The sequence below is a fragment of the Leguminivora glycinivorella genome, chromosome 4 (assembly GCF_023078275.1).
Source record: "Leguminivora glycinivorella isolate SPB_JAAS2020 chromosome 4, LegGlyc_1.1, whole genome shotgun sequence".
In the NCBI taxonomy this organism is placed as follows: Eukaryota; Metazoa; Arthropoda; class Insecta; order Lepidoptera; family Tortricidae; genus Leguminivora; species Leguminivora glycinivorella.
The window spans coordinates 14087401-14115373 of record NC_062974.1 but is presented as its reverse complement, the minus strand read 5'-3'; the positions used below and the strand labels follow the sequence as shown (position 1 = coordinate 14115373).

The following is a 27973-nucleotide window of genomic DNA, read 5'->3' as shown; positions in this document are numbered from 1 at the left end:
TAACGCACAAAACAAATATTGAAGGTGTAAAAAAGTATTATTACGATTGGTAAATTTATCATTATTGTCGTCACCCTGTCCCAAAATGTCGTTCACTTGCCTATTTTAGCCAGGTGAACGATGCACAGGTGACCGACAAAATGCCAGTTATTTCGCCAAAACTGAAAAAGTATTTGCCGAACGAACTAAATATTAAGGTGCCTAAAAATTAAGCAACAAAATACAAAACATATGTTACAGTTAATGCAGTATCTCAAACAATAACCAAATTATGATTGACAGAATAACGACTACTTACCCGTTACAAACTCCCGTTCGAGGTAATTAAAATTTTCTATTTTCTAATCAAGGCGTAGTGAGCACGTGCCGTTGCTTGCAGGTGATGGCCGATACTGGCGGCTTCGATTCATCCGGGGTGGGGCGGCAGAGGTGGAATAGGGATCGCACAGTGCTTGCGAGTTTGTCTCGACAGGTCAACGACAAAAACGGCCGTGGACAAACTTTAAAGCCAAATAACTTGGAACATACGTGTAATATTATTATCAGATAGTCTAGTTTTAAAAGTTAAGGATATATGCAAATAAAATACAGCAATAAAGGTAAGTAAAGTTAATAATTTGTGTACTTTTAACAACTCGAAACATGAGTACTCCGCGTTGGGACACGGAAGGTGAACGACAAAACTTAGTTACAATTATTATTTATTTCATTGATATAAAATAAATCGATTTCAAAGCATCAGGCCTCTATGTAAAAACTGTCTTTTAATATGTATTGATAATTGATTTATGAAGATATTGTATACTAAAAAAAAAGTTCTAACATAAACGTACTGACAGGTGGAGGTGGCAAACTTTTGAGAAATGACCTAATACCCTTGCCTCGATATAATACGAAAATAATTTAAGAAGTTTATTAACTTAGTTATCATACAGGTAAAAATACTACTACAATAGGAAGCTCATTAACACTGGTCACACGTGCGAGAGGGACACCAGCCCCAACTTTGACCCTCTCATGTGGACACATTTTACTAGTCTGACCTGACACGAACACCTTTCTGTACCGGTGATAAGGTTCAATTTAGTATGGCAAAAAAAGTGTGAACTCAGTCCGTATTGAACATCCATGCAAATAACATCTGCAAATCAGGAATTTTCAGACTATTCTTGATATTAATTCAGAATGCCAACATTAACATAAAATGCAAAGTCAAGCGAAATTAATTCGTTATCTGTGGTTTTTTGCGTAAGATGCTGATCTATAGTCTATGAATGAAGTTTCTCTCTTCTTGACTTTACGTACGTGCCTGACAATCGTTTATTAGTTGTTGATTCAGCAAAAACTCGTAATTAGTGTATAAAAGTAATAGTTGGCATTAAATTGCCTTCATAAACTATGGCTGACAGTGATGATGAATACGATCGCAAGCGGCGAGACAAATTTCGTGGTGAAAGAGGTACGGCTGAGGGCAGCAGCTACCGGAGCAGCGATCGGCGGGAAGAAAGAGGTCGTGGTCGCGAAGAGTGGTCTGAGAGGTAATTGCGTTATTATATATGTTAGCATATGTGGCAGTTACTTTATGTTTACATCACAAACACTAAACTTTCTTTTCCAGATCCCATCCTCAAAATACCGAGCCTCCTAAGAATCCTATACCTGCCCCTAAATATCCCAAGCGTTCTTTTACCCTAGTAATAAGGTACACATCAAGAATTTTATTTCAATACTAGTTCCTACACCATCTGTCTTAGTTAGAAATATGACTGCATTTGGTGCTATTATTCTAACCTTGTTTGCTTACTGCAAGTACTACAATTATATATAACACAATTGTATAACATTTACATACTTATTTATTAAAAACTACTTATTACACAGACTTGGTAATAAAGTTTCAGTTTTGAAGATTATAATTATCTTGCGTTATAAAAGTAGCCTTTAAAATTATTAGTTAAAACATAAGCTAGAAGTTTAATAAATTGCTTATATCTAGTTTACACTGAACTTCTGTAAAGACATGAAACTTGAAGATTTATTGTTCAAATATTTTTTCCAGCTGTATCACTACATAGTATAAAACAAAGTCGCTTTCTCTGTCCCTATGTCCCTATGTATGCTTAAATCTTTAAAACTACGCAACGGATTTTGATGCGGTTTTTTTTAATAGATAGAGTGATTGTAGAGGAAGGTTTACATGTAGGTATAGTACCCGTGTGAAGCCGGGGCGGGTCGCTAGTACTTTAATAATATAAGCTCTCAGAGAACATACATTACAGTAGTAATTGGTAGCATATTGTAGTAACATACTACTAGTACTAGCATGAATTGAATGGACTAGAAAATGCAGTTTTGATATATTATATGTCTTTCCCATCACGGAACAATGGTGTTCCGGACCTTTGGGAGGCGTGCGCGGGGCCGAAGCCAACGCGTAGAGGCCCTTTCGACACTTTAATGAAATGTAAGGGGTACACCGAGCGGATGTTGCCCTTGCCCGTATCATGGGACACACGCAGAGGCAACACCCGCCAGGGTGTAAGGACTATTTGAGAGTTAATGGAATCTAAAATGAACTGGTCTATTTTGATGAAAGTGATGGACTAAATACTGGGCTATGGATAAAAAACCGGACGCCTGCCTAATAAAACGGTTGATATATTATTATTATTATTCAATTGTAGATGAGCAGCTATTCAGCTGATGAGCCTATGTCACAGTGTCTCATGATTTATATTTAGCAAAGTCATTTTTAGGGTTCCGTAGTCAACTAGGAACCCTTATAGTTTCGCCATGTCTGTCCGTCCGTCCGCGGATAATCTCAGTAACCGTTAGCACTAGAAAGCTGAAATTTGGTACCAATATGTATATCAATCACGCCAACAAAGTGCAAAAATAAAAAATGGAAAAATGTTTTATTAGGGTACCCCCCTACATGTAAAGTGGGGGCTGATTTTTTTTTTTTCATTTCAACCCCAACATGTGATATATTGTTGGATAGGTATTTAAAAATGAATACGGGTTTACTAAGATCGTTTTTTGATAATATTATTTTTTTCGGAAATAATCGCTCCTAAAGGAAAAAAAAGTGCATCCCTCCCCCCTCTAACTTTTGAACCATATGTTTAAAATTATGAAAGAAATCACAAAAGTAGAACTTTATAAAGACTTTCTAGGAAAATTGTTTTGAACTTGATAGGTTCAGTAGTTTTTGAGAAAAATACGGAAAACTACGGAACCCTACACTGAGCGTGGCCCGACACGCTCTTGGCCGGTTTTTTTTTTCATTCATTTAGCAATGTCAGTCACTATCTTATTATTTAAAAGCCACTTGTCCAGTATATTTTAAACACATTTACTGAGGGAGCAGTAACGACACTATCCGGTAAACGGTTCCAAGTCTCTACAACATGATTGGATAGGGAATGATATGCAGCTTTAGTGGTAGTAGGAGTGTGAATCAGTTTTAGGCTGTGACCTCGGGTGTCGCAGCTGGTACTTCTCATAGTGACTACTTTGTGAATGTCGGGGAGGTTGTAACAGTAGGTAATGTATCTTGAAACACTCAATAAGGTCTCCTCTCGCTCTCTTTTATTTAAGCGTGGCATATAGTTACGAAATATCCGATAGTGTAAAATTAAATTAGCTTGCAAGCTGCAAATGTAGCATAAAAGTATATTTTTATGCTTAGAAATAGAAATTAATTGATATTTAACTTTACTTCAAGATCTCGAGGTGGAGGCCGTTCCGGACCAGATTACAGAGACTACCGTGGAGGTGCCAGTGCAAGCCGTGGCTACTCTCCGATCCGGGGAGAGGGTCCACCGAACAAGAGAATACGGCCTGACTGGCCTATGGAAGACAGGAGATATGGGGGGATGCCTCATGATTCTTATGGCTCCTATGGATGGGCACATGACCACTTTGGGCCTCATCCTGCTCATCAAGGATATGGTCAGCCCATGCCCCCAGTTCCTGCTAGGTACATATAAATAATATAATTTAAAACTTAATTTAAACTTGTGTCATGAATAAGCATTGTATATTTCTTTTTCAGTTTATACCTAAATATACTTTTTAATGTACCTATAACAAACTAGCGATTAACATTGTTTCAGAGATGCTGTCCTCCCTATTGGACCAACTGACGGCTCATCCACCATGATGTCCTTCAAGGCCTTCCTCGCAGCACAGGATGACTCCATCACTGTCGACGACGCCATTGTCAAGTACAATGAGTACAAACTTGAGTACAAGCGCCAACAGCTCAATGAGTTCTTCGTGGCTCATAAAGACGAGGAATGGTACGTAGCAGCATTTATATTCTATTTTGGAAAGCTAGTTAACGCTAAACACTCAATTCATTTCAATTTACAAACTATGTTTTGCAAGCAGACTCTTAAAACATTGAGTCAAATAAAGGGTGAGAGTAGAATTTCTGAATAGTAACTTCAACTTCTAATTACAAGGATTTTTTTCTATACTCAGCTTTTATATTCATGTATTTGCTGGTAATTAAAAGATTCTAAGCATTAACAATTGCATGGGATAAAATTATAATATGTTGTTTTTGTAGATAAGTTAAGGCTTAGAATCTCTTAAAGACCTTATGCAAATTATAATGTAACCTTTTTTCCCTACAGTCAACCGCGTAAACTCGTGGAATTGCTGGACACCGTTGAGAAAAATATATTGAAACTTTGTACAAATAAAATCGTGTGTGTAGCTAGTTGATCTCGCGTTGACCAGTAGCGCGCAATGCTACCGGTTTCGATACTGTAGGGCTGTTAGGGCTAAGTTCCACAAGTGTGGTACAGGTGAGAATGACGTAATTTTACAAATTATTACTAAGCTCTTTAGTTTTCTGAACACCAACAAAGGTTGAGCGAGGCTGGTGTGCAACAGAGGTATAAACTGCTATGACGTTCTTGCTAATAAAAGAGAAAGTTCAATTGTTTATGAGCTTTTATTAGTGAGAAAGTCAGGTCTATGTTGTTGTATAAGTCTTTTAGAAGTGGTTTTTAAGTAATAAACTCTGGAACATTCACTTGCGCTTCTAAAGGACTTGTGTATCTGAGTGTATGACAAGACTAGACAACTTGTTTGTAGTCATGTTGTGTACTCTACTCTGATTGTCTGATAACAATGGATGTTGATTTAGGTTCAAGATCAAATACCATCCCGAAGAATCGGTTAAACGGAAAGAGGAGCAACTGAATGCACTTAAAGTAAGTAATTTTCAAAATATTAAACTTTCTTGCAATTTATGCCTACAAAACTAAAGTGAATCAGGCAGATTTTTGTTAACCATAGATATTGGAAACCACTATTTTGGCTCTGAGAATGTATCTGCAGTTGCTTGAGTTGCGTTTTTTTTTTCTCATTGGCCACCTTAACCTTAATGGATATGGTGAATTATTTTTTCTAGAACCGCGTCAACATCTTCCTGGAGTTATTAGAAGGTGGGGAGCTCAACAAAGTGTCTGTGGACGTAGACAAGTCCGACCAGCTGGTCCGATTACTGGACACCGTAGTTATAAAACTGGAAGGCGGAACTGAGGAAGACCTTAAAGCTCTCGATCTGCCGCCTGCCCCCGAGAATACTAATTCGATAAGTGAAAAATCAGGTACTTGTGTTTGACTACCTAACTGTTTTTAACTTTAGAAGTTATTATTTTTTATTTCTTTTCTTTGTGTAACATTTTGATTATTATAAGTAGATGCTTTAACATGATCACTGCCGGCGCGAGTTACGTAGCCCATAACATTGTAAACATGTTAAGCCTATACAAATAGGTGAAATAGGTAGAAAATACGCCTAACGGGTCGCTAGCAGTGAAGTTAATACATTAATTTAAACTTTATGAAATTGTAATTGGTCACTTTGTAGAGTGTCCTTTGGTATTAGCAGTACTTACAATTCACTCTTTATAATAAGTCCAACGTTGATATGAATGATATGTGTCGCTTAACTTCAAACTCGGGTAAATCCATTCTGGTTTAAGGTTGATTATGTATAAAAATGTATATAATCTGATAAAGAATCAACCTTATAACAGAATGGATGGATTTACCCGAGTTTGAAGTTAAGCGACACATATGTTTTTATCAGTCAGCCAATATTACTTGTTTATGAACTAAATGTCTGGTTGCAGATAAACGCGACGAACAACCAGTCGTCATTGACGTAGACGCTGTCAAAGTAAAAGAAGAAAAGGACGATTCTGAGAAAAAAGAAGAAAAAGTATGCAAATTAAGTTTGTTAGAACCAATTATTTGCCCAAATTGTTAAATGTATAACATTGCTAAATACAAGACTTTTGTTTGAATAGGAAAAGAAACCGGAGTCACCAAAGCCAACGACGCCATTAACTATGGAGATTGATCCCCATCTCAAGCAGTTGCAAGAACAGGCTAAAATGTTCTCACGGTTCAACTCCGCGCCGGGCACGGAGCCGGGTGACGATATCGATGTACCCGAGAAGGAACCACGTAAGTACATACCTGACTGAACACAAATAGCTAAAGGAACTCGAGTCCCCAAAGCCTACAAGTCTACTGGCTAGAGATAAATCCCCATCTCAAGCAATTAGAGGAGCAACCCAAAATGTTGTAGCGGTTCAACTCTACTTGTGTTGATCACGAACACTATAAACGGTTCACCGTTCGAAACGGGGATCCATAGTTTTATTTCATGAGTAAATATTGCAGTAACTGAGGACAATATTAGATTTATGATTTTCTAGTTTTGTCCAATATATCATACTTTTTATTTCAGCACCACCTGGATCTTCATCAAGCTCTTCCTCGTCCAGCTCATCATCTTCCAGCTCCGAAGACGAAGGCGACACGGCTCCTAGACGCAAATCAAAGTCCAAGTCCAAAACGCCTGACAAATCCCCCAAACGCAAGGAAAAATCCAAATCACCAGAAAAAGAGGAAAAACCCGTCGACATTGTTAAAGAAAATGACAAGAATGGAGACAAGAGCGGCGATGAAAAGGCAGAGTCGGTGTCTGACGTCGTTGTCGAGAAGAAAGAAACTAGGGCCTTCATAAAACCACCTCCATATTCTTGAGGAACCTCGCGCCCAGTATTACTAAAGCTGAAGTTGAGGCTGTAAGTCTAATATGAACTGCCCTTATTATGTCATTTTTAATCCTTGTTGTTATATTGAATTGGAATACATAAAATACGCGGTTTAGTAACCGATATCACATAAGCGACACCGCGTCGTTAATCTAAATCATTCAACCTCCTTTTCTGTCTAAAGAAGTCCATTGTGTTCACTAAAGCAATAATCTTTTCACATTAAATCATTACAGCAATCGCCCCAGTTCCTAAACTGATATGAGTGCCCTTTTATATTGCATAGTGCCATTTGTTCAGATATTAAGTATGATTTAGGTTACAAGATAAAGATAACAAATTCTCCTTTGCACACTCCACTGCTCTTTATCTATGCTAAAATCCACCAATTTACTGCAGATGTGCAAACGCTACGGCGGTTTCCTGCGCGTGGCACTAGCCGACCCGCTGCCCGAGCGGCGCTGGTTCCGCCGCGGTTGGGTCACCTTCCGCAGAGAAGTCAACATCAAGGACATCTGCTGGAACCTCAACAACATTCGGGTACGTGTTTTTCCTTTCAAGAAATAGATAAAAGATAACTGATTGTTTTGAAAATATTTTAATTAAGCTTTATTTGAATTATAGAACAGGCTACACTAGTATCTTAGTATGTTTAGTCTCAGCAATGCAAATTATGCTAGCCAAAAATATCTTGAATCTCTTTTTTTACTCCATTGATGATGCGTGTGTGTGATTGTTAATTGAGTTGTGTAGGTATACACTGGTTCGCCTGTTGCAATCGAATATCGCGAATCCGATAGATGAACTGATGAAATCATTAATGTCTACCGTTTGGCGTCATCCAGTTAGGTTTAACTTTCCACCCTCTTCAATGTTTATATTGTACTCATACAGTTGCGCGAGTGCGAGCTGGGCGCCATCGTGAACCGCGACCTGGCGCGGCGCGTGCGGCCCGTGACGGGCGTGACGCTGGAGCGGCCCGTGCTGCGCGCCGACGCGCGCCTCGCCGCCCGCCTCGCGCACCTGCTCGACACGCGCACCAAGCTGTGGGACCGGCCCAAGGAGAACGCGGCTGAGGACCAGCAGGAACCGCAGCAGGAGGTATGTTGTCACAGATTTGTGACGCTTAACACGAAGCCCGCCTGCTCCGACGCCCTAAGCTGTGGGACTCGCTTAAGAAAGACAACGCTGAGCGACAACAGAAACTATTGTCCCGGATTTGTAAGTTCACATTTTTGACACATTTGTTTTGAAGTATGTTGCGATGTGGCTAAGACGTATCGTTTGCCAAATCTAACGATTAATTTCGAATTGGTTGAATCGATTAGGCCCTATGTACAAGGAGACGCTTAAACAAATATACGATTTCTATCAACTTACTGAAATGTCATTTGAATCGAAATGACAGACTGCCACAGCACTAGTTTAAAAATAAAAATGAATGATAAATGACATAATAAGTAAATCCTGCGTGAAATTAATATCGTAAAATACTCACGAAGATCCGCAAAAATGTAACATGCGTTAGATTATGTTTAAGGACGCTGTCATGTGTCAAAAAGAGGTTCTTAGAGCTCTGGGACAATAAAGCCGGAGGTAAGTCGCAAGTTGAGAGAAATCAGTGACGTTGGAGTGACCCGTGCTCTGCGAATGGACCATGCTGTGAGACCCGCCCAAGGAGAATGCTGCTGAGGAGCAGCCAGATCAGCAGCAGTAGGTAAGTTGTCATAGATTGCCGAAGATATAACTACCCGTCCGGCACGCGAATTCCCAGGAACCGCAGGATGAAGATTGCATGTTGCCTCATGAGTCACATTGTCACAAACCAGAGACCTTGTGGTCCGACTTGTGGACCTGCCGGAGCCTTATTTGGGCTGATATGAGTCGCCAAATTGTCCGAGAATGGCTATTTGTCCTGCATCTGTGGTTTGGAATAAACTGCATGTCAGTTGTTTATGACATCAAGACAGACAAGCACGGTCGCGTGATAAACGATATAACGTCGGGCTGTCCTTTTCGCACTACTGGGACGCACCGATGCGATAAAGTTTATCCAACTAGCGTGCTACGCCCGCAGATTTATCCAAGTTTGAATTTTCAACTCATATTTGATCACTGGTGTTTGAGCATTGGTCCTTAATATTAGAAGCAAAGAAAATGGCATTTTCCTGCCTTGCTTATGCTAATCTGACGATGACAAATACGGTGATGGTGACATCGTCATGGTTACGGGCAACGTAATCGTAATCATATTCATATCAATATTACGCACTCTTTCTATCACTGCTATTTCATTTTAAACTCTTTTATCTAGTGCGTAAAAAATACAGATCTTATCCATTTTTATTATTATGTGTACAATTATTAGCTCAAAAATTAACATTGCATCCTTAGCTATTTCGCTACATAGTTGGCTAATATACGAGACGAGGGTCATGCCAAAAGAAGTTAGATACTCCATGGTCATTTGATTGATACTGGCCAGTTATACACCAATGTAAAGGTAGGTTATCTGCTTATAAATTTAAAAATAGAACACTTGGAAATTCTTAGGATTCCTTTTTTAATTATTTTTTTTCTAAATAATTTTGGCGGGAATTTTCCGCAACAATGGAGCTTACTCGACGTGATTTTGGTGTTATGATATATTATGACTTTAAAAAGGTTTAACACCTCAAGAGTGTTTTGAACTTTTAGTCTCGACTTTTGGAGAGTCTGCGTGTTCACGTGCAACTGTTTTCAATTGGTTTGCTGAATTTAAAAGAGGACGGGAGAGCTTTGAAGATGAGGCGAAGACCGGACGGCCGCCAACCGCAGTCACTGAAGAAAATGTAAAGACTGTGGAAAAAAATATTCGTGCGACCGACGAATTACATATATAGAGCTCGAGCGTGAACTGGGCATTGGATCAGCAGCATTGCAAACTATAATTCATAGTAAACTGTCTCTTCATAAGCGTTGTTCAAGATGGGTGCCGCACAAGCTCACCGATTTACAGAAAGACCGTCGCGTGGATTGGTGCAAATTTATGATAGATAAATTCGACGCAGGCGAGAACAAAAACGTATATGATATACTTACTGGTGACGAAACATGGCTATATAACTACGATCCCGAAACAAACCGACAGTCCACAGTATGGTGTTTTGAAGATGAGCCGACGCCAATAAAATGTCGCCGAACCCGAAGCACACAAAAACAAATGGTTGCCTCATTTTTCTGCAAGACGGGACATATTGCTACAATAGTGCTAGAAGATCAAAAGACAGTTAATTCAGAATGGTATGTGACAGTTTGTGCCCCAAGAGTACTGTCAGCTTAATGTGACAAGCGGCCGAAGTCAGGAACCCGGCACCTGCTCTGGCACCACGACAACGCTGCCCCGCACACTTCCGCTAGAACACTTGACTATTTCAGCTCAAAAAACGTGACTATTCTGCCCCACCCCCCATATTCCCCTGACCTAGCCCCCTGTGATTTTTATCTTTTTCCTAAAATTAAAGAAAAATTAAAAGGAAGGCGATTTGAGAACAAAGAAGATGCGTTGGCTGCGTATAATTACGAAATTTCTGAGGTGTCTAAAGAAGAGTGGTCATCGGTATTTTCTAAGTGGTTTAGACGGATGAAAACGTGTATACGTGTTTACGGTGAATACTTCGAAAAAATAGATAGCTGTAATAAAGAATAAAGTATGTAAATTTTGAGTATCTAATTTCTTTTGGCATGGCCCTCGTACCTAAATACTCAATAATAATGAAAGTGGATATGTTTGTAACAAGCTCCTTTGTCTAATATCTTCATCCTCATTTCATTGCGTTTTTGTAAATAACCTATATACTTTTAGGACGCCCATGGTCAAAAAGCCAAGAACAGTCGCGATCCCCGACTCAATAAAACCTCTTCCGCCCCTATTGAGGAATCGGTTAGTAAACCCTTTCATCCCCAAGCATGTGTACACTGAACATGATTAGGCCTTGATCATACGTACCGAGTGCAGTGCCGTGAAAGTGCCCTCTGCGGAGTACAGAGTACCTACGTGTGATCAAGACCTTCAGTAATATTAAGCACCATGCTCCCTATGAGCCCATCTCAATTTTGTTGCCTCTATGTTCAAATTAGGGATGTTACGAATATTTGCATTCGCATTCTTTTAAACATTTGCATTGACATTCGCATTCGCTTCAAACGATGCGAATGTTTTGCGAATGCGAATGTGTGCAAGTCGCAGCTTGTTCCTCACCCGCGCCGGCCGCTCCAATTGCTACTTGTCGACTGTCGACTCGCGCATGCGCAGATAGGTCAAATTCGTACGGCGTGAAGTTCGTACTCGGCATTTTGACCAATAGTAAGCATTTTAAATTTTTTACCTAGCGGCTTGTTGGTGATTGCTTGGTTTTTATTTTGGTTTTTTATGAAATTCAGCTATATTCGCATTCGCATTCTGAATATTCGCATTCGCATTCGCGAATGTGACACATGCGACATTCGTGACATCCCTAGTTCAAATGCATCCAAACGTAGCTGACTGGACATTTTGCTTAGCTTTCTCGTTGGGTGGGTAGCTGTCGTGCATGTATTTTCATGTTGTGTATGTAGATCTATATTCAACTGTGCTTAAAATTACGACATCTGGGAATTAAATGATGAATTCTTAGAGAGTTGGTGAGAGTCATCACTCATCAGGCAGCACTCGAACCATTTTACATTGGTTGTCTTGTAGCATGCCGTATAATGTACTGTTAGAAGTTGCATCAACATTATAATTCTAAAATATGTTTGCACCGCAGATATGTCGTTTCAATATCAGAACAATCGTAACTTTAAGTTGGATGTACCAAATTTTCAAGATAGGTTTGTGTTTATAGAGATAGACATTATAGAGATATAAACCTTACGGTCTAGTTTACGGGCTACCGGAGGCGTCTTCAACACCCATAGTTGGGAATGAAAGGTCCGGTAGATGTGTCTTACTCCAACCTATGAAGCAAGATACAGCAATCGGAACGCCGCCTGTGGCCGGGCCGTTAAAGGTTACTTTAATGAAAACCTTTCTTGGTGCAAGTGCTTGAGTCAGCATGTAAACCAACTGAGCGTGTATATTACCATATCCGTATTATGTTAATAGAGCTTCAGCCTGAACGAGTCTCCGAACCCCGTGCTGCACAAGATCACCGAGCACCTGATCGAGGAGGCTTCAACTGAAGAGGAGGAGCTGCTAGGAGTCGAGGCCGACACTGAGGCGCAGACCGAGCAGGCGGATCCGGAACTGGTACGTAATAACAAAAGGGTTGAAGTAATTGTATTTATATATCAAATTCTCCGCGTAATATTTAACACTGAAATTGTACTCTCTAATTGTATCTCTCCTGTATATAAATACTAGCTTTCGCCCACGGCTTCGCTCGCGTTATTAAATTCGAAAATTGCAGGATGCTTCATACAAACTTCCACCCCCCATTTTAGGAAATTGGGGGTTTAGAAAGAGAAAAAAAGTGGCCTATGTCACTCTCCATCCTTTCAACTATCTCCACTTAAAAAATCACGTCAATTCGTCGCTCTGTTTTGTCGTGAAACACGGACAAACAAACAGACACACACACTTTCCCATTTATAATATTATATTTTTATGTCTTGACTACTATTTTTCCGTTTTAGATGCGCGTACTAGACCGGCTGGTGCTGTACCTGCGCATCGTTCACTCGGTTGACTACTACAACCATTGCGAGTACCCGTACGAGGACGAGATGCCCAACCGCTGCGGCATCATGCACGCGCGCGCCGGCCCTCCTGCCACTAAGGTAACATATGTGCCATGTCCTAGGAATATCCTCATTTTGAGTCCATTAGCCCGGTTAGGTTCTAGTTTTTTTACTATTTTTATTAGCCTGCTTTAGGGCCAGTTGCATCAACCACAGTTAACAGATACATCAACGTCACGCAGCTATGGAACTTCCCCTACAAGTTACCGAACGCTTTATTGGTGACAGACAGTATGATAGAACTGACCCTTAGTGCGTTTTCACATTATCCGATCCAATATCGGATGTCGGACTGATATCCCATACATTACAGGCGTCATCTTGGATTTTTTCTATTGAAATCCTTCCGACATCCGATATCGGATCGGATAATGTGAAAACGGTCTTAGTCTCACACTGCTGGGCAAAAGCATCCCTCAATTTCCCCACTCAACCCTGTCATCGGAGTTTTCCCACCATTTTGGATATAATGCGTGCTTTACGGTGTTCAGACGGTGGGTCCGATTTAGCAATGATTTTGGCCCATCTAGGCCTGGTATCTGGAGCAGAATGATTACTAGTAATAAAGGAATAAGTAAAACACGTTTATCAGTGTACTGTATTCAAAATGCCAATTGATAAATTTGTTGATTTCAGTTGATATTGAACTTACGATTTATTTTTAGCCCACCCAACAAGAAGTGCAGGATTACATCAAGACATTTGAGGGGAAAATGTCTGCATTCCTCCAAGATGTCAAACCCCTCACTGAAGAAGAGTTACAGAAACTTGGAATTAAGGTAACTTGGCAGAATGTAATCATGTTTACGATCTTATTAATAGTTTGTATTGTACTTATTTTGATACTAATGTTGTTCATATTTACATCAGGATCCCGATGCGGAAGTGGAAAAGTTCATCCAAGCTAACACTCAAGAGTTGGCTAAAGACAAGTGGCTGTGTCCACTCAGCGGCAAGAAGTTCAAGGGGCCCGATTTTATTCGGAAACACATCTTCAACAAGCATGGAGAGAAGGTGCGAAAAATAGCTTTGTTCTTGTTCTTGCCATAAAGACGCTTTGACAGATCATAAAGCGGGATGTTTAGCCGGCCGAGGATATATTTCATATATAACTTAACTGTTAAAAAGAATATAAATACATTTTTCAGTACAGATCTACAGATGGTCGTTTTTTTACGCACTAGTTCGAGAAGTGGTTCATTATATGCCAGGACGAAACTTCGGAGGCTCATCTGTACTGAAAAACGTCGTACGATACACGTGCAAAAAGGAAATTCGTAACTCGTGTCGATTTAAAACACTCCCTTCGGTCGTGTTTTAATTTATCGCCACTCGTTTCGAACTTCCTTTTTTACGCACTTGTATCATAATGTACTATTTTGTGTTTGTTTTCCATCGTGGCACTTTATTAGGTAGTATTGAATTTTCATCCACGTGCGACCCGTTTAGATGTTGGAGATGGCTCAACCTAGTTAAACTCGCTCAAGGGTTATATATTATCTGTTTTGATTAATGTAACATGTCGTGCGTCGTGAACTGAATAAATTAAAGCACCGTTGCCGATATTTGACACGTTACAAGTGTGTAGAGACATCTAAAAGTTGTCGATTAGTTCCATGGTGTTATAATGTTGTCAGGTGGATGAGGTGCGTCGCGAGGTGGCGTACTTCAACGCGTACGTGCGCGACGTGCGGCGCCCGCAGCAGCCCGAGCCGCCGCAGCGCGCGCCGCCCGCGCAGCTCGCGCCGCCGCCGCAGCCCGCGCCGTGAGTACACCACACCGATACTCACATTTTTCCTTCTTATTCTCTTAAAGCGTTCGCCATAGACGTCTGCTGCGTGACGATGATGGATGTGGTTGATATTGACATTATGGAAATCGTACTTTACGATACAAGTACGAAAAATACGAAATTACTTATTCGCACGTGTATTGTAATTTTAAAACGTTTTACAGTGCATTTTTTTCATAAGAGCAAAGAGTCTGCTCGCTGTTCAAAATAGTTCTGCACGAGAGCACATATTTATTGCCGTGAATGGTGAATGATTTACTTTTCTTTTTAATCCTTATACAAAAGAAAATACGAAATCCACGAATTACGTGCTACGGAAATAAGTATGTGCAGAACTATTTTGAACAGCTTACCGAGGGCCGCCATCTCACAGAACAAATTTGTTCGGGCGAGGCAAACGTGCGCGCATGAGCACGGACGTTTTCCTCGCGAGGCGTGCGGCCAATGTGAACTGATGACCTTAAAAAATGTTCAGAAGTTAGGAGAAGTATTGAGTGATTGTTTGTGGTCAGGTACGGCGGCGGGCCGGGCGGGCCGGGCGCGCGCGGCTGGGGCTGGGCGGGCTGGGCGCCGCCGCAGCCCTACGCGCCGCGCCACCCCCGGTTCTCCAGGCCCAGGTGAGCTGCTTCACATTCTTCTCTCTTATACGTACACCCTATCACAAGAGGAACCCGAAACGTTTTATCCTGACGTTTCTGAACTCGAAAGAAGGAAAAAATATTACACGAGTTTCTTGTATTCTGTTTAAATTATTTCTTAATGTACTTTCATTTAAAATATAAAAAAGTAAATCGTAACTGGTACTTAATAGTACATTACGATATTAATGCGGAAAAGAGGAAACTCGAAACGAGTGGCGATAAACTACGTATACGGGCGAAGAGGGAATTCGTAACTCGTGTTTATTTCAAACACTCCCTTCGGTCGTGTTTTAATTTATCCTTTTTTCCGCACTTGTATCGTACTCGTAATGTACTCTTTGTCTTTACTATTTTTTTCTCTTGAACCCTACTCTTTGCAATTTATGCAATTTATTATCCATTAGATTGAGTCCCATAATGATATCATATCATTATACCATCAAACATACATTTTGTGCTAAGGCGTTGTTTATTTGTTTTTGTTTAAATGAAATTAACTCTGAAACTAGACGAAATCCAGGCCCCGTAGCCGAATGGCATTTCTGCGATGCGAAACGCCGCAGAAATGTAGTCTTGCTCTGCCGCGCCAATACACAAGAGCGATAAAGACAGATAGCTACGAAAGAGATATTATCGTGAGCGTTTATGCATTCGGCTACGCACACATGAATATTCCTCTTGAAACATGATCACGAATATATCGTTAAAATGATTCGGTTTCCTCGTGTTACTCTGTGTATAACCTAGTTTTCACATGGAAATTAAGTGTAACGAATCTGCCGTTAATATTGATAAGACTAGTTCATTCATTTTTTTAAATTTACGAGAAAAAACATGAATTCCCTACTCATAAACAAACACTGATCTCCGAGTGAAAACAGGTCACGATTGAAAAGCGTCTGTTATTCAGCCACATGTTTGCACTTTAATGTCAGCTAAAATAAAATATATTTTTTGTACTTAGTGTACTTTAGCTTGCCTTATTTTTTATGTTAATTTGTAAACTTGTGACTTGATGACCGATCTTACATGTATGCTTTCCTGGGTTTTTGTGTTTTTTTACCAATATTTTGATTAGAAAATGATATTGCTCCAATACCTACTACATATTTCTTAATATTTTATTTAAAATATGCTTATCTTTTGCATTTAATATGCTTTATTTCATTGATCAGTTATGGACATCATACACATTTACAATTAATAATGAAACGACAATGTAATTCTGATCTTAACGATAGCCCAATATGGGCCGTGCGGTTTCCAGATTACACACTCATTAACTCAGTATGGCCATCATGTCGTGCCGTAATTGAACATCATATATATTACTATAAAGTCTATTGAAATTTATGATGTTTTAGTTTATTAATGAACTTAGTATGCACTTTAATTACATAAATAAATCACTAATGGATTGGGAATAATACTTATATTGATCTTATTCTGCTCTTTTAACCTTATTGGGATATTTATAAGCCGGTGTCTAAACAATTTTGTGCTTAAATTAACTATAAAAAAATACTATCATTAATAAAAGCTTTAATCAAATTTACATAAACAAGCTACTCGTAACGTCTAATAAATGATACCAATATCTCGCAACATCATACCGTTGTCGTTTAAAATTTATTTTAAATATTATTTGAAATATTTCCTATAATTAACATAATTTACATCTAATCATATTTAAAAGGATGTAATATTGTACTCGTTAAATTGTAGTTAACATTAATCTGTGTCATCAACCGGAACCGCCCGATACGTATACCGCTCATTTTATGAACATATATAAGTAACTATCATAACATAACAAAGTGCTCGTTCAAAGACTATCTACACATGTTCTTCTCAAAACACGGGATCAAACTGCTTTTTGGGTTTTTGCATGGCATTTTTTATAAGAATATTCAAACATATATTTGTACCCCCTTATTCATAACCGTTCACTAAAGTTATCAAGCCGATAAAGTTCGTTTGTCCCTTTCCGACGCATTGGTGTGATAGAAAGGGACAAACGAACTTTATCGGCTTGATAATTTTAGTGAACGTTTATGAATAAGGGGCGTATACTCTTCAAAGACAATCAGCTAAGTTTAAGGAAATAATTTGCAGGGATAATGTCGACCGCTCCCGGCCTATTATTGCCTACAACGATCTTGACTTCCCGGATAGTGGCGATATATTTTAAGTATTGACTTTTTATCATGACAGATCATATTTTATATTTGATATTTTTGTAATAAGCATTCCGACTTACGTATAAAATAATGTTAACTTATTTCAAGCCTATTTCCATGTTCCGATCACTTAACATACCATTACATCTATATAATAGACTAGATTGTAGTGAAGCCATAAAACGGACCTATCTCTTAATTACTTATTAAATTTTTCAAACTCTATCACCAATGAAACATTATAAGACAAAATTACACAGTACAACTAAATAGCTGTCTTATAGACATTTTAGTCTCAATTTTGTTCATTTCTTGTACAATTTTTGGTTGTGTAATGTTACCTTAGACTTTTATATTACATGAGCTATTAATTCTGTTGTACAATGTACATTAAGTATGAATATTTCTTTACCAGCACATAAATACAAGTATAGTAAACATACCATACCACGTTAAACTCTGTTAGCAACGCCAGCAAGACATTGTAAGTACAATATTAGTACATAATAATACAATCACTTGTAAGACTATTTTGAAATAAATACTATCTAATAATATTACGTGTTAAATCTGTTTTTCCTACACTTCCTATTCATCAAAACCATTTTAGCGTATTACCTATATATCTCCGGGAAGCCGAGATTATTTGTCTTTCAATCTCTAAGCTGGACAGACATTTATAAAAAGCATATTGTATCGATATTTCTATGTTGCGTACCTATAATAAAGAACAAGTCTTCCGCTCTGTAGCTACATAGACACTTTACATTTAAAATGACATGCCTACACTTTGCATTAAGCGTGTGTTTTGCCGTGTGTACGAGTTTTAGTAGAAACATCTCGATTCCGAAAAACATTGTTCCGAAAGCCTTCATTTTAATGTCGTCTTAATCAGTAACATTACCGATCTTCAGTGGAGAATGATTTTCGGAATTATGCAATTTCCGAATGATGTTTTCGAATTAATGATTTGAAGATTTTGGAAGGATTGCGACCTAGTATGTTTGAGTAGTGGTTGCTAACCGTGTGGTTGCTTGTTAAAGGGGCGGCGGCGCGGACTACCGCCCTGTCATACACTACCGAGACTTGGACGCGCCGCGCGAACCCGACGAGTTCATATAACTTGGACATACATCACCCAAAGGACGCCCGTTACAAACACTAGTAGTATTTTAACAATGTTCCGTACACAAAATAACTTATTTAGACTTTTAGTAGGTTTACTAATTTGTTTTCTTCGAAATTGTTCGTAGTTTTAAGCTTAAACTGTCGTAATGGACTAAAAATATGCTATTTTTGAATAAAATACATATTTTATTCTGGTGAAATCGGCTTTAATTCAAGCAAATCTTATTTATAGTACATCTAAATAATATATAAACGAAGAAACTGACTGACTGACATATCAACGCACAGCCGAAACCGCTGGTCCTAGAGACTCCAAATTTGGCACGTAGGTTCCTTGTAAGGTGTAGAAGAGCACTAAGAAAGGATTTTCAAAATTTACATCCTAAGGGGGTGAAATGGGGGTCCAAAGTTCAACGTTTTAATAAAATTACTTTTAGCACGCGGGCGAAGCCGCGCGAAAAAGCTAGTATTTTTTAATAGGAGTAGGTATTCTGTACCCATTTCACGTATTTAAAAACAATAATTGCTGTAATCCTAAATCCAACTGCTATAGAGTCGAGTAAGAGCTTGAGAATTGATTTAATGTGTTCATCGTGCAGACCTTTTAAACAGGAAATTAATTCAAATGCTCTCGTACAATGCAACCTTGCTTTGTTTCGCGAAGCCAAATTTCTAAGTAAGGAAAAACTAAATGTTTATGACCGATATAATATATTCACTCTTGTAGAATTCATGGCACGTGAATTCAGTGAGTAATACCTTATTTATACAATATAATATAACGTTGGAAATATTGGTTGCGAATGAAGCCTTGAACTCTCAATCGCGATAGGCACAAACTGTTACTAGGTGCATGCTAAAATAGCATTGAAGAAGGATCCTTCAAGATTGATACTGAAGGATCATGATTGATATTATTTTCGCATATTGACATACACACAATTTTATTAAGTGATTAGCTGATTAGGTAAACGAAGATCTAATAATATACGCCTCATTTTCCGAGACAAGTTGGCTCTATTGAGCCATAAAAGCGCACATTGTTAGCTAAGATATGGATATACCATTTACCATCTAAGTCCACGCCAAGTTCGTGGCATGATTTATAGGAGTATAGATGAAACATATATAGTTTGGAATGTATGGAGAATTAGTGGTAAGTATGTGGGCGGTACGTCACCCGGATGTGTGGATGCAACGCGCGGCCAGCGGTCGCACGACTTCGGTCGTTATTCGTATCGCGTACAGACCGCAAGCGAGCGATCGCGACAACTGAGACTGGAGCCAATAATACAATCTTTCACGCTTTGTGGCAAACGATACACAAGTCTGTGGTGCACTAATATTGAAGAGCTATAAACAGATAACTTTAACTATGATATGCTACATAGCGGGAACGATTGACTCTTGGCTTCTGATCCTGAACTAAGCGTTACCAAATTTTGTCAGATCTTTTCGATTGAGACTTTAAAATTCTGCTGTTATGCTCACATGGGCCTAAAGACCTTATAAAAAGTATGGTTAATTCAAAATTCAAATAAGCACTTTTAAGCTTAATTGCGAGTTATACTAATTGCCACAGCGGAAGTGTTAAGAAAATCAAAGTACATACCTATTTGTTATTTCATATTTGCTACTTTTTAGTCACTGAACTGAAATACCTACTTTCTACTGGAGATTCACCGTCACCGCGCAACTTACCCACCGCCTGAGAGTATGAATATGATGGACCAATGTTCACTTGAATCGAGCATAAACTTCAACGTGGTTAGCTATGGGCAATAACTCTGACTTTATAGCCAGACGACACACCACGCTTTGTCACGTCATAAGGCCACGGTCACACGGCGCCTGCGGCTGACACTTGCAACGAAAACCAGGACACATTACACCGGCTTCGTGAGATGTACTGACGTCTCAAATCTAAGATAACAAACAATATAGTAAGAAACTGTTGTAAGAAAGGCTTAGTATTGACTGGACATAAATAATCTTAGCTGCTTTGTAAATTACTCTGGATGAATATAGTCTAATTACTATCTATTAGTGGCTCTGTCCGGAAAATTGCGTCCACAACTGGATGAGACTAGCTCAGGACCGGGACAAGTGGCGTACTAGAAGAGAGGCCTATGCTCAGCAGTGGGCGATAAAGGGCTGATATGATGATGATGATGATGAGTGGCTCTGTGAGCAAAAGGGAGAAACATTTTTTTCATTATTACCGTCATGTCATGTAATAAAATAATGAACAAAATGTTTCTTCCTTTTGCTCACAGAGCCACTCACGTTGGTCTTAAGCTATTGGCGCTTAATGATGGCAATTTCAAATGTCAAAAAATCGACAAAAAAATGTATCTTAAAATTTCACGAGAATCGGTTGATAATTGCGACCTGTAAGAGGAAAACATGATTACGGTTCGTTACAACCAAATTTATAATACGAGTACCATGTCCTTAGAATGTGGTAAAATTATAACTTGTTAGTAGTATAATTTCTAAAATGACATTGGCATATTACATCTAATATTCGAAAAGTTTCATAATAACCAAAAATCAAAATGACACTCAGAATACCTTAATTTTTATTTACAATGTGCAATATATTGCTTCACTGTGTTTTATTATTAACTTTATTATTCATTAGGTAATTAATATTAACCATTTAAGAAAAACTGTAAAAATACAGTTGTCTGCATTTTAGGCATTTTGAGAAAGTGAAGTTTTGGTTTTAAGTTAATTTGACTTTAGACGTTTTGGAAATACGACAATTTGAGAAGTAGTTTTAAGTCATTTGTCATTTCAAGTTTTAAACATTATGAGACTGATTTGTTTTGGGATTGTGACGTTTTAGAAACATGGATTGTAAATGTTGGTTGTAACTGGTTGTAACGAACCGTAATCGTAAACATCGGAACATACAAAAAGCATATCGACTTAAACAGTAGATCTACGCTGTCGCTCCGGTCAATTACAATATACTAATGACAACCATACTGAGGCAAAATCAGTAAGGACCTTTAATTTTCTTGATTAACTTATGTAGGTACTCGTTCGTGGTATAGATATTTATCATTGCACGTATTTAACACCAGGTACAATATTCAAGGAATCGAGATTCAAAAGATCATTGCATAGCTGCAGAAATAAGGATAAGGATAGTCTTCGTGCTAATAAGTTGTTAAACGACTAAAAAGCATTGTAAGGATGTTACGTATAAGTTGTAAATTTATAGCCGGATTTCAGTACAGGTTTAAAGACTAAAGCACTGACTCGGGCTAAAGTTCAAGTTGAACTATGACTAACCTGAGCTGATTCAACCGATCTAGTTTAAATCACACTATCACTTGTCCTCGATGCAACGGATTTGAATAAGAACAGCATCTTTTGCAGTTGGTTTTAGATTAAATTGGTAATACTTGTACCTATAATGTCTTGTTTACCCCAAATTGATAGAGACAACTACATTACCTACGAAACGGAGCATGGCCGGTTGACATCTTGTCTACGCGTCCTATTAATTTATTTCTTTAATTCACTAAGTGTGATAATTTCGAACTTTAAACAAATATAGTGGATTAGTTTCAGTAACAGTGCTAGCGAATCTGCGTCAGCTTCAAGTATGTGACGGGCAAGAGGCTGCGCAGGTTCGGGACAGGTGGCGATCTCTCATTTCAGAGTCCAAGATTCACTTTGGATCACTGAGCCAAAATAGTTAGTTTAGTGTTAGGACCGATAAAAATAAAACCCAAAATTAAACTTCCCCATACAAGTTTTAAGATTGTTTTATGGACCATTGTTGCAAATCTTCCTCAGTAACAAACCAAAATTTACCTGTTATGTTATAAGTTAAAGCGCAATGTCACCAGTGGTCACGAAAAAAGTCAAAAACCACCTCCGGCTTAGCGACATAGGTAGTTCGTGATTCAGTTTTCCCCATTGTCATTGGCACCGAGATCACATTCTATAAGCTCCAGATGACTTGGCGTTGATGTCATATCTTGTTTAATTTTACATTCATGCACATATGGATGTAGTAGGAAGGACCGATTGTCTGGTTGTAATTTATGCCAATGACGTGGCTGTAATACAGTAAAAATGTTAAACTATATTAAAATACCTACTCGTATCTGTTACGTTTTTTGACTACGAGCTTTTGTTTAGGAAAACCTCTGATTGGTCCTCTCATCCTCTGGTTGGTTTGCCAACCTGCCGGTTATTCTGGTAAAACCTGTGGGCTTTTCTTTTTTTACTCGTACAAGCTGTTATTCAACTTTAGACGAGGCTCCAAGGGGATGTTCGTTTGCAAAAATAGCGCACCTCATTCTGACTTCTGATATATATTGCATAGATCCCTGACATCCTATAAACAGATGTTTTGTGGTCCCTCTCGCCCCTACACGGCAATTAAAGATAGCATACAAAGAAAAAAAATATCAAACCATGCCGTGTGGGGTACCAAATGAAAGGGCTTATTGATTGAGTAGTTCACGAATATATAGCATAGCATACTAACATTTCTTACATTGTCTCTAAAAAAAATTTTAGAAAGTTTACAAAAATGCTTCATTTTTGAGTTAATTTTAAGCCACTATAGATTGAGAACTAATGAATATATTTTAATTATTATTATTTTAAATAACTTACAATAGTCCATTGTTTGCGAACCAATAGTTCGTACAGTGAAAAGGTTGCATGGAGGAGCGGGGGCAGCAATCAAAGATGGTGAGTTTCGATATTTCAATATATTTCTTAAAATTCGGTTTCTGAGTGGAATTTCAAATATCGAAACTCGCCATCTTTGATTGCTCCCCCCGTTCCTCCATGCAATTTTTTCACTGTACTAACTATTGGTTTGTATACAATGGACTATTATTTTATTAGTTATTTAAAATAGTAATGATTAGAATATATTCATAACTTCTCAAGCAATAGTGGTTTAAAGTTACCTAACTCAAAAATGGAGCAATTTAGTAAACTTTAAATTTTTTTTAGAGAAAGTGTAAGAAATGTAAAGTATGCTATATATTCGTGAACTACTCAGTAAGCCCTTTCATTTGATACCCCACACGGCATGGTTTGATGAAAAAAAATTTTTTCTTTGTAAGCCATCTTTAATTGCCGGGGTGCGGGGTGGGGTGGGGGACCATAAAACTCGTTGGCAACATCTGTTTATAGGATGTCCGGGATCTACACAATATAATTATATCAGAAGTCAGAATGAGGTGCGCTATTTTTGCAAACGAACATCCCCCTGGACTCCCTGGAGCCTGCTCTACTTGCCTTGTTAGTATGTTAGTTTGGGCTATGGTTTGGGTCAAAACTAGGGAATGCAGCTAGAACCGAAAACCGAGTATCGGTTTTTTTTCGGTGAAACTCGAAACCGATTCGAATTTCGGTTCATAACCGAGTTTTTGTTCCCTTCAGGTAAATTGTTAAACAAAACAGATTTTTCGCTTATATTGTGTTTTTATGGACTTTGTAAACACAGTATATAAATAAAAATCTCATAGGACGATTTGTTGACTGCTGGGACCAGTTTTTCTTAGGAATTGGTGAAGATTATTGCTTTGAAAAGTATAGCTGAAGTTCAATCGACATGAACAATTTAAAAATGTAACGTAAGTGATGTTACATATTTCTTTATGTTAGACGCAGCATATTGCGATGTAAAATGGGATGAAAAGACTCTATTTTCAACTCTCTGAGAACGAATCTCATCTATAATTGAAATGATGAAAGTAATCGTTTTGGCATCTTTTGTGTCCTGGTGAGTTCTTTCATTTTTAACCGATTTCCAAATATCAATGGAGGAGTAAAATGAAATAAATATACTATAAAAAGAAAAAAATTACCAAGGCCTCCAAGTGTCCAAAGCTGATTCTAAGAGATCAATGGAGGAGGTAATCAGTTCATCTGTATTGTTTTAAATATTTGTTATTTGATATCTCCCTCAACTCTGAACCGATTTTTTTTATCGAATGTATATATAGGTTGGTCCTATTTTTATCAAGTGGTGTCCAGTTCTGATGATGGGATCCTGGAGAATTCAAGGAAACTCTTCAAATCTTAAAGGTAAACTGATTTTCGTTTGCTAAGAACGTTGGGGTTTTAAGCCACATTCTGGTCAAGCTAGTGTTGTGAATTTAAGCTTTGAGGCGACGAACTACAAAACTCGAGTCGCGACTTCTGAGTTTTAAAGCCTCGAATTTTAAAGCCTCGACCATATAAGCCTCAACCTTATAAGTTTGCGTTGCTGCTTACGAGCACAGAATCCTCGAGTCTTTAGTCCTCAAGCTTTAAAGACTCCTAAGCTTTGAAGGTTTAAGTCTATAAGGTTTGTAGCATTTAAGTCTTAAGAGCTTTTAATAAACTAGATCCTAAGGTCAACAGAAGTAAAAAAAACAGGCCAAGTGCGAGTCGGACTCGCCCACTAAGAGCTCCGTACTTTTTAGTATCCTGAGATACATGAGATACAGCGTGGTGAAGTGACCGGGCGGACGGATATCTGAGTCTTAGTAATAGACTTACGTTTTTACCCATTGTGTACGGAACCCTATAATCTACCAAACCGACACCGTCAAATTAAGGGTTAAATATAAATACTATCTGCCTATAAAGCTCGTTGTTTGAGCTCTTAAAGCTTGACACAGGCCTTCGAGGTTTAGGGGCTTGAGCTCTCTATGAAGCCCGAGTCTTAAAGACTCACTCTTAAGAGCTCATAAAAAGCTTGAGTCGTTAAGGTTCTGAACCGTTTCTGAGCTAAAACCTTTAACGCTTGAGTCTTTAAAGCGTGAACCTTTAGGGTTTGCAAGTCTTTAAGGTTTAAAAGTCTTCAAGACTAGTCTTATAACAACACTAGGTCAAGCTCGTGTTTTGGTGGCGGGCTCCATGAAGAATCAAGGGAACTCTTCAAATCTAAACGGCACACCAATAGTGACTTTTGTATCTTTATCAGAAAAGGAATAACATTAAAAAGAATGGCATTTGATGAAGTGGAATCGCTGATGATGATCAGAAAGAAAGTTTTAAAGACGCATGACGCGTTGATTTGTTTTCTTCGTTATGTTTGTTAAGCATGTTGGCTTTTCAAGACGTAATTTTGTCAAGCTCGAGTTCTAATAATGGGATTCATGAGGAATCCAATAAAATAAATAAATAAATAAATCCAGGGAATTCCATAAACCTTAACGGTATACGTGTATTGTCTTTTGTATTTTTATCAAATAAAACAGTCGCTTTTGATGAAGTGGAAAAGATAAGCTCCTTCAAAACTTTTTTATATGATTGTTAAGCATGAACCCAGACCCGACACCGCATCCGCAAAACTTTACTTTTAGTTAATTTTACCTACAGTGTCTCCGCAAAAGAAAAAAAAGCACCGAAATTTCTTCTTTCATCCTACAATTGCCTGAAAATAGCATATTATGTTACAATTACAAATCTCTTAAACACCGTTCAGTTGCCTTTTATAAAATATTAGATATTTGGCGTATTAGGTGAATCTTGAACAACGTAAGTACCTACTACAAAAACAAGATGTTCGTTAAAGTTCAAAAAGCGCTGCTGGCCTTGTGGTAAGAGAGTGCGAACGCGAACCCCGGTTCGTACCAATGAATTCATATGTGCGAAATGTCATTTGATATTTACCAGTCGCTTCTCGATGAATTAAAACATCACGAGGAAACCGGAATAATTCCAATAGGATCCTTCCGGTTGGAAGGTGAGACGGCAAAGGCTTTCATAAAGCTAGTGCATGTGCCAAATCTTGGGATTAGTTGTCAAAGCGGACCCCAGGCTTCAATGAATGCCGTGGCAAATACCGGGATAATGCAAGATAGATTAGAGATAGATTGATAGAAGTTCAAATAACAATTACCTACAAGTAATTTGAAAAAGTAAAGTGATCACTGTAATTTGAAATATTTGAACAAGTAAAGTAATCTACATTGGCTTTACGTCAGTTTCTAGGTGAGAATTTGCATCTTAACTAATGTATTTAGTATTTTTATTAAAAAATCCTTCAACGAAAAAACTCGAGTTTAACTCGATTGAAAACCGAGTTTCAAATCGGTGAAAACCGGACGGTTTTAACCGAAACTCGGTTTTTTCACTACTCGGTTGCATTCCCTAGTCAAAACGTAGAAGCTAAATTTGACCCAATTTCCGATTGAGCTGAAATTTTGCACACATATGTAAATCACGTGACAATGCAATATTATGGTATCATGAAGCTGACCTGAGGATGGAGCAGAAAGCTGGTTATAGGAACTCTGTTATGAAATGTCGTATCCCCATCGAGTCCATTCGGTTTTTAGAAACGTCTCGGAGAGCAGTAGATGACTGTTGAATGAAAGGTACAGTCGATGATAAAAGCTTGAGCCAAAAATGATTTTTTTGCAAAAATACTTATTATTTACACCCCTTAGACAGTAGGAAGGGGCGCCGTGATACAATCTTACTTAGCCTGTTTCTAACTACCTATTTCGAACAGGCTAACTAGGATATGGCGCTGTAAAACTTAAAACTTGCAAGTTCATCGCGGATTGAAAAATATTGGGAACTTCAAAACGGCTTTCTTGTAGCAGTTACTTATAGGTATACCGTTTCGAAGTATGATACCGTAAAAAAATGATAAACAACAAATCATTATCAATATAAAACTTGAAAATCTTACAATATTTTATCTAGTACATATTAAAAACTAACCGACACGTAAACTAGGTACCTATTTGCAGAATATTTAGTGCACTTCGCACTACTTATACCCTAAAAATCACAATTATAGACTAGTTTTAGTTTTTCATATTCTCTTTCTTGATTATTTTTGCGTGGGCGGAGTCATAGATCTGTGTATGTTAGGTTACCTAAGTACACAAACATCGCAGGTATTTTTTAGCGGGACAAATCTCGACTGGGGGGCAAATGAAACTGGTCCATTTTTCCATGTTTTACAATGTTTGCATTATTAAATAGAGTGTCCACTGATTATATATATGGTAGTCGTGTTCAGTGGATACATGTAGAACTCAACACCATAGTGTAATAATGCAAAAAATGGATTAGTTACATTTGCCCCCCAATCGATCGAGATTTGCTCCGCTGTGCCTTACCCCTATATTTCAGAATGTTAAGTCATATTCATTATGTTCAAATGGTCGACATAGTTAACGCCTTTTACTGTCCTTTTTGCCTAAGTGCAGCATCTTCTACCAGTCAACAACTTGTTTAAAATGAGTGACAAGCTGCGTAATGGATAATGATAAACATATATGTACAACATTATGATAATAGAGGGAGTTAGGGAGGTCAACCTACCTAGATGGTATATCTTTGTTGTTGTGTACATAAAAATTGAAATGACTAAGCGATTATTGGAATTGATTT

General features: G+C 38.2%; 1 protein-coding gene across 1 annotated transcript; it reads left to right on the top strand.

The window, feature by feature from the left end:
- The first annotated feature begins 1285 nt into the window (after positions 1 to 1285).
- On the top strand, positions 1286 to 18789 carry LOC125225531 (serrate RNA effector molecule homolog). Its single transcript, XM_048129286.1, is given in 18 exon segments — positions 1286 to 1538; positions 3728 to 3982; positions 4119 to 4304; positions 5162 to 5228; positions 5429 to 5627; positions 6156 to 6244; positions 6333 to 6492; positions 6779 to 7045; positions 7048 to 7118; positions 7488 to 7628; positions 7983 to 8189; positions 12214 to 12357; positions 12744 to 12887; positions 13514 to 13627; positions 13719 to 13862; positions 14486 to 14613; positions 15153 to 15257; positions 18505 to 18789. Coding segments are annotated over 18 exon segments (2640 nt in total). The 5' UTR covers positions 1286 to 1398; the 3' UTR covers positions 18584 to 18789.
- Positions 18790 to 27973: the final 9184 nt, after the last annotated feature.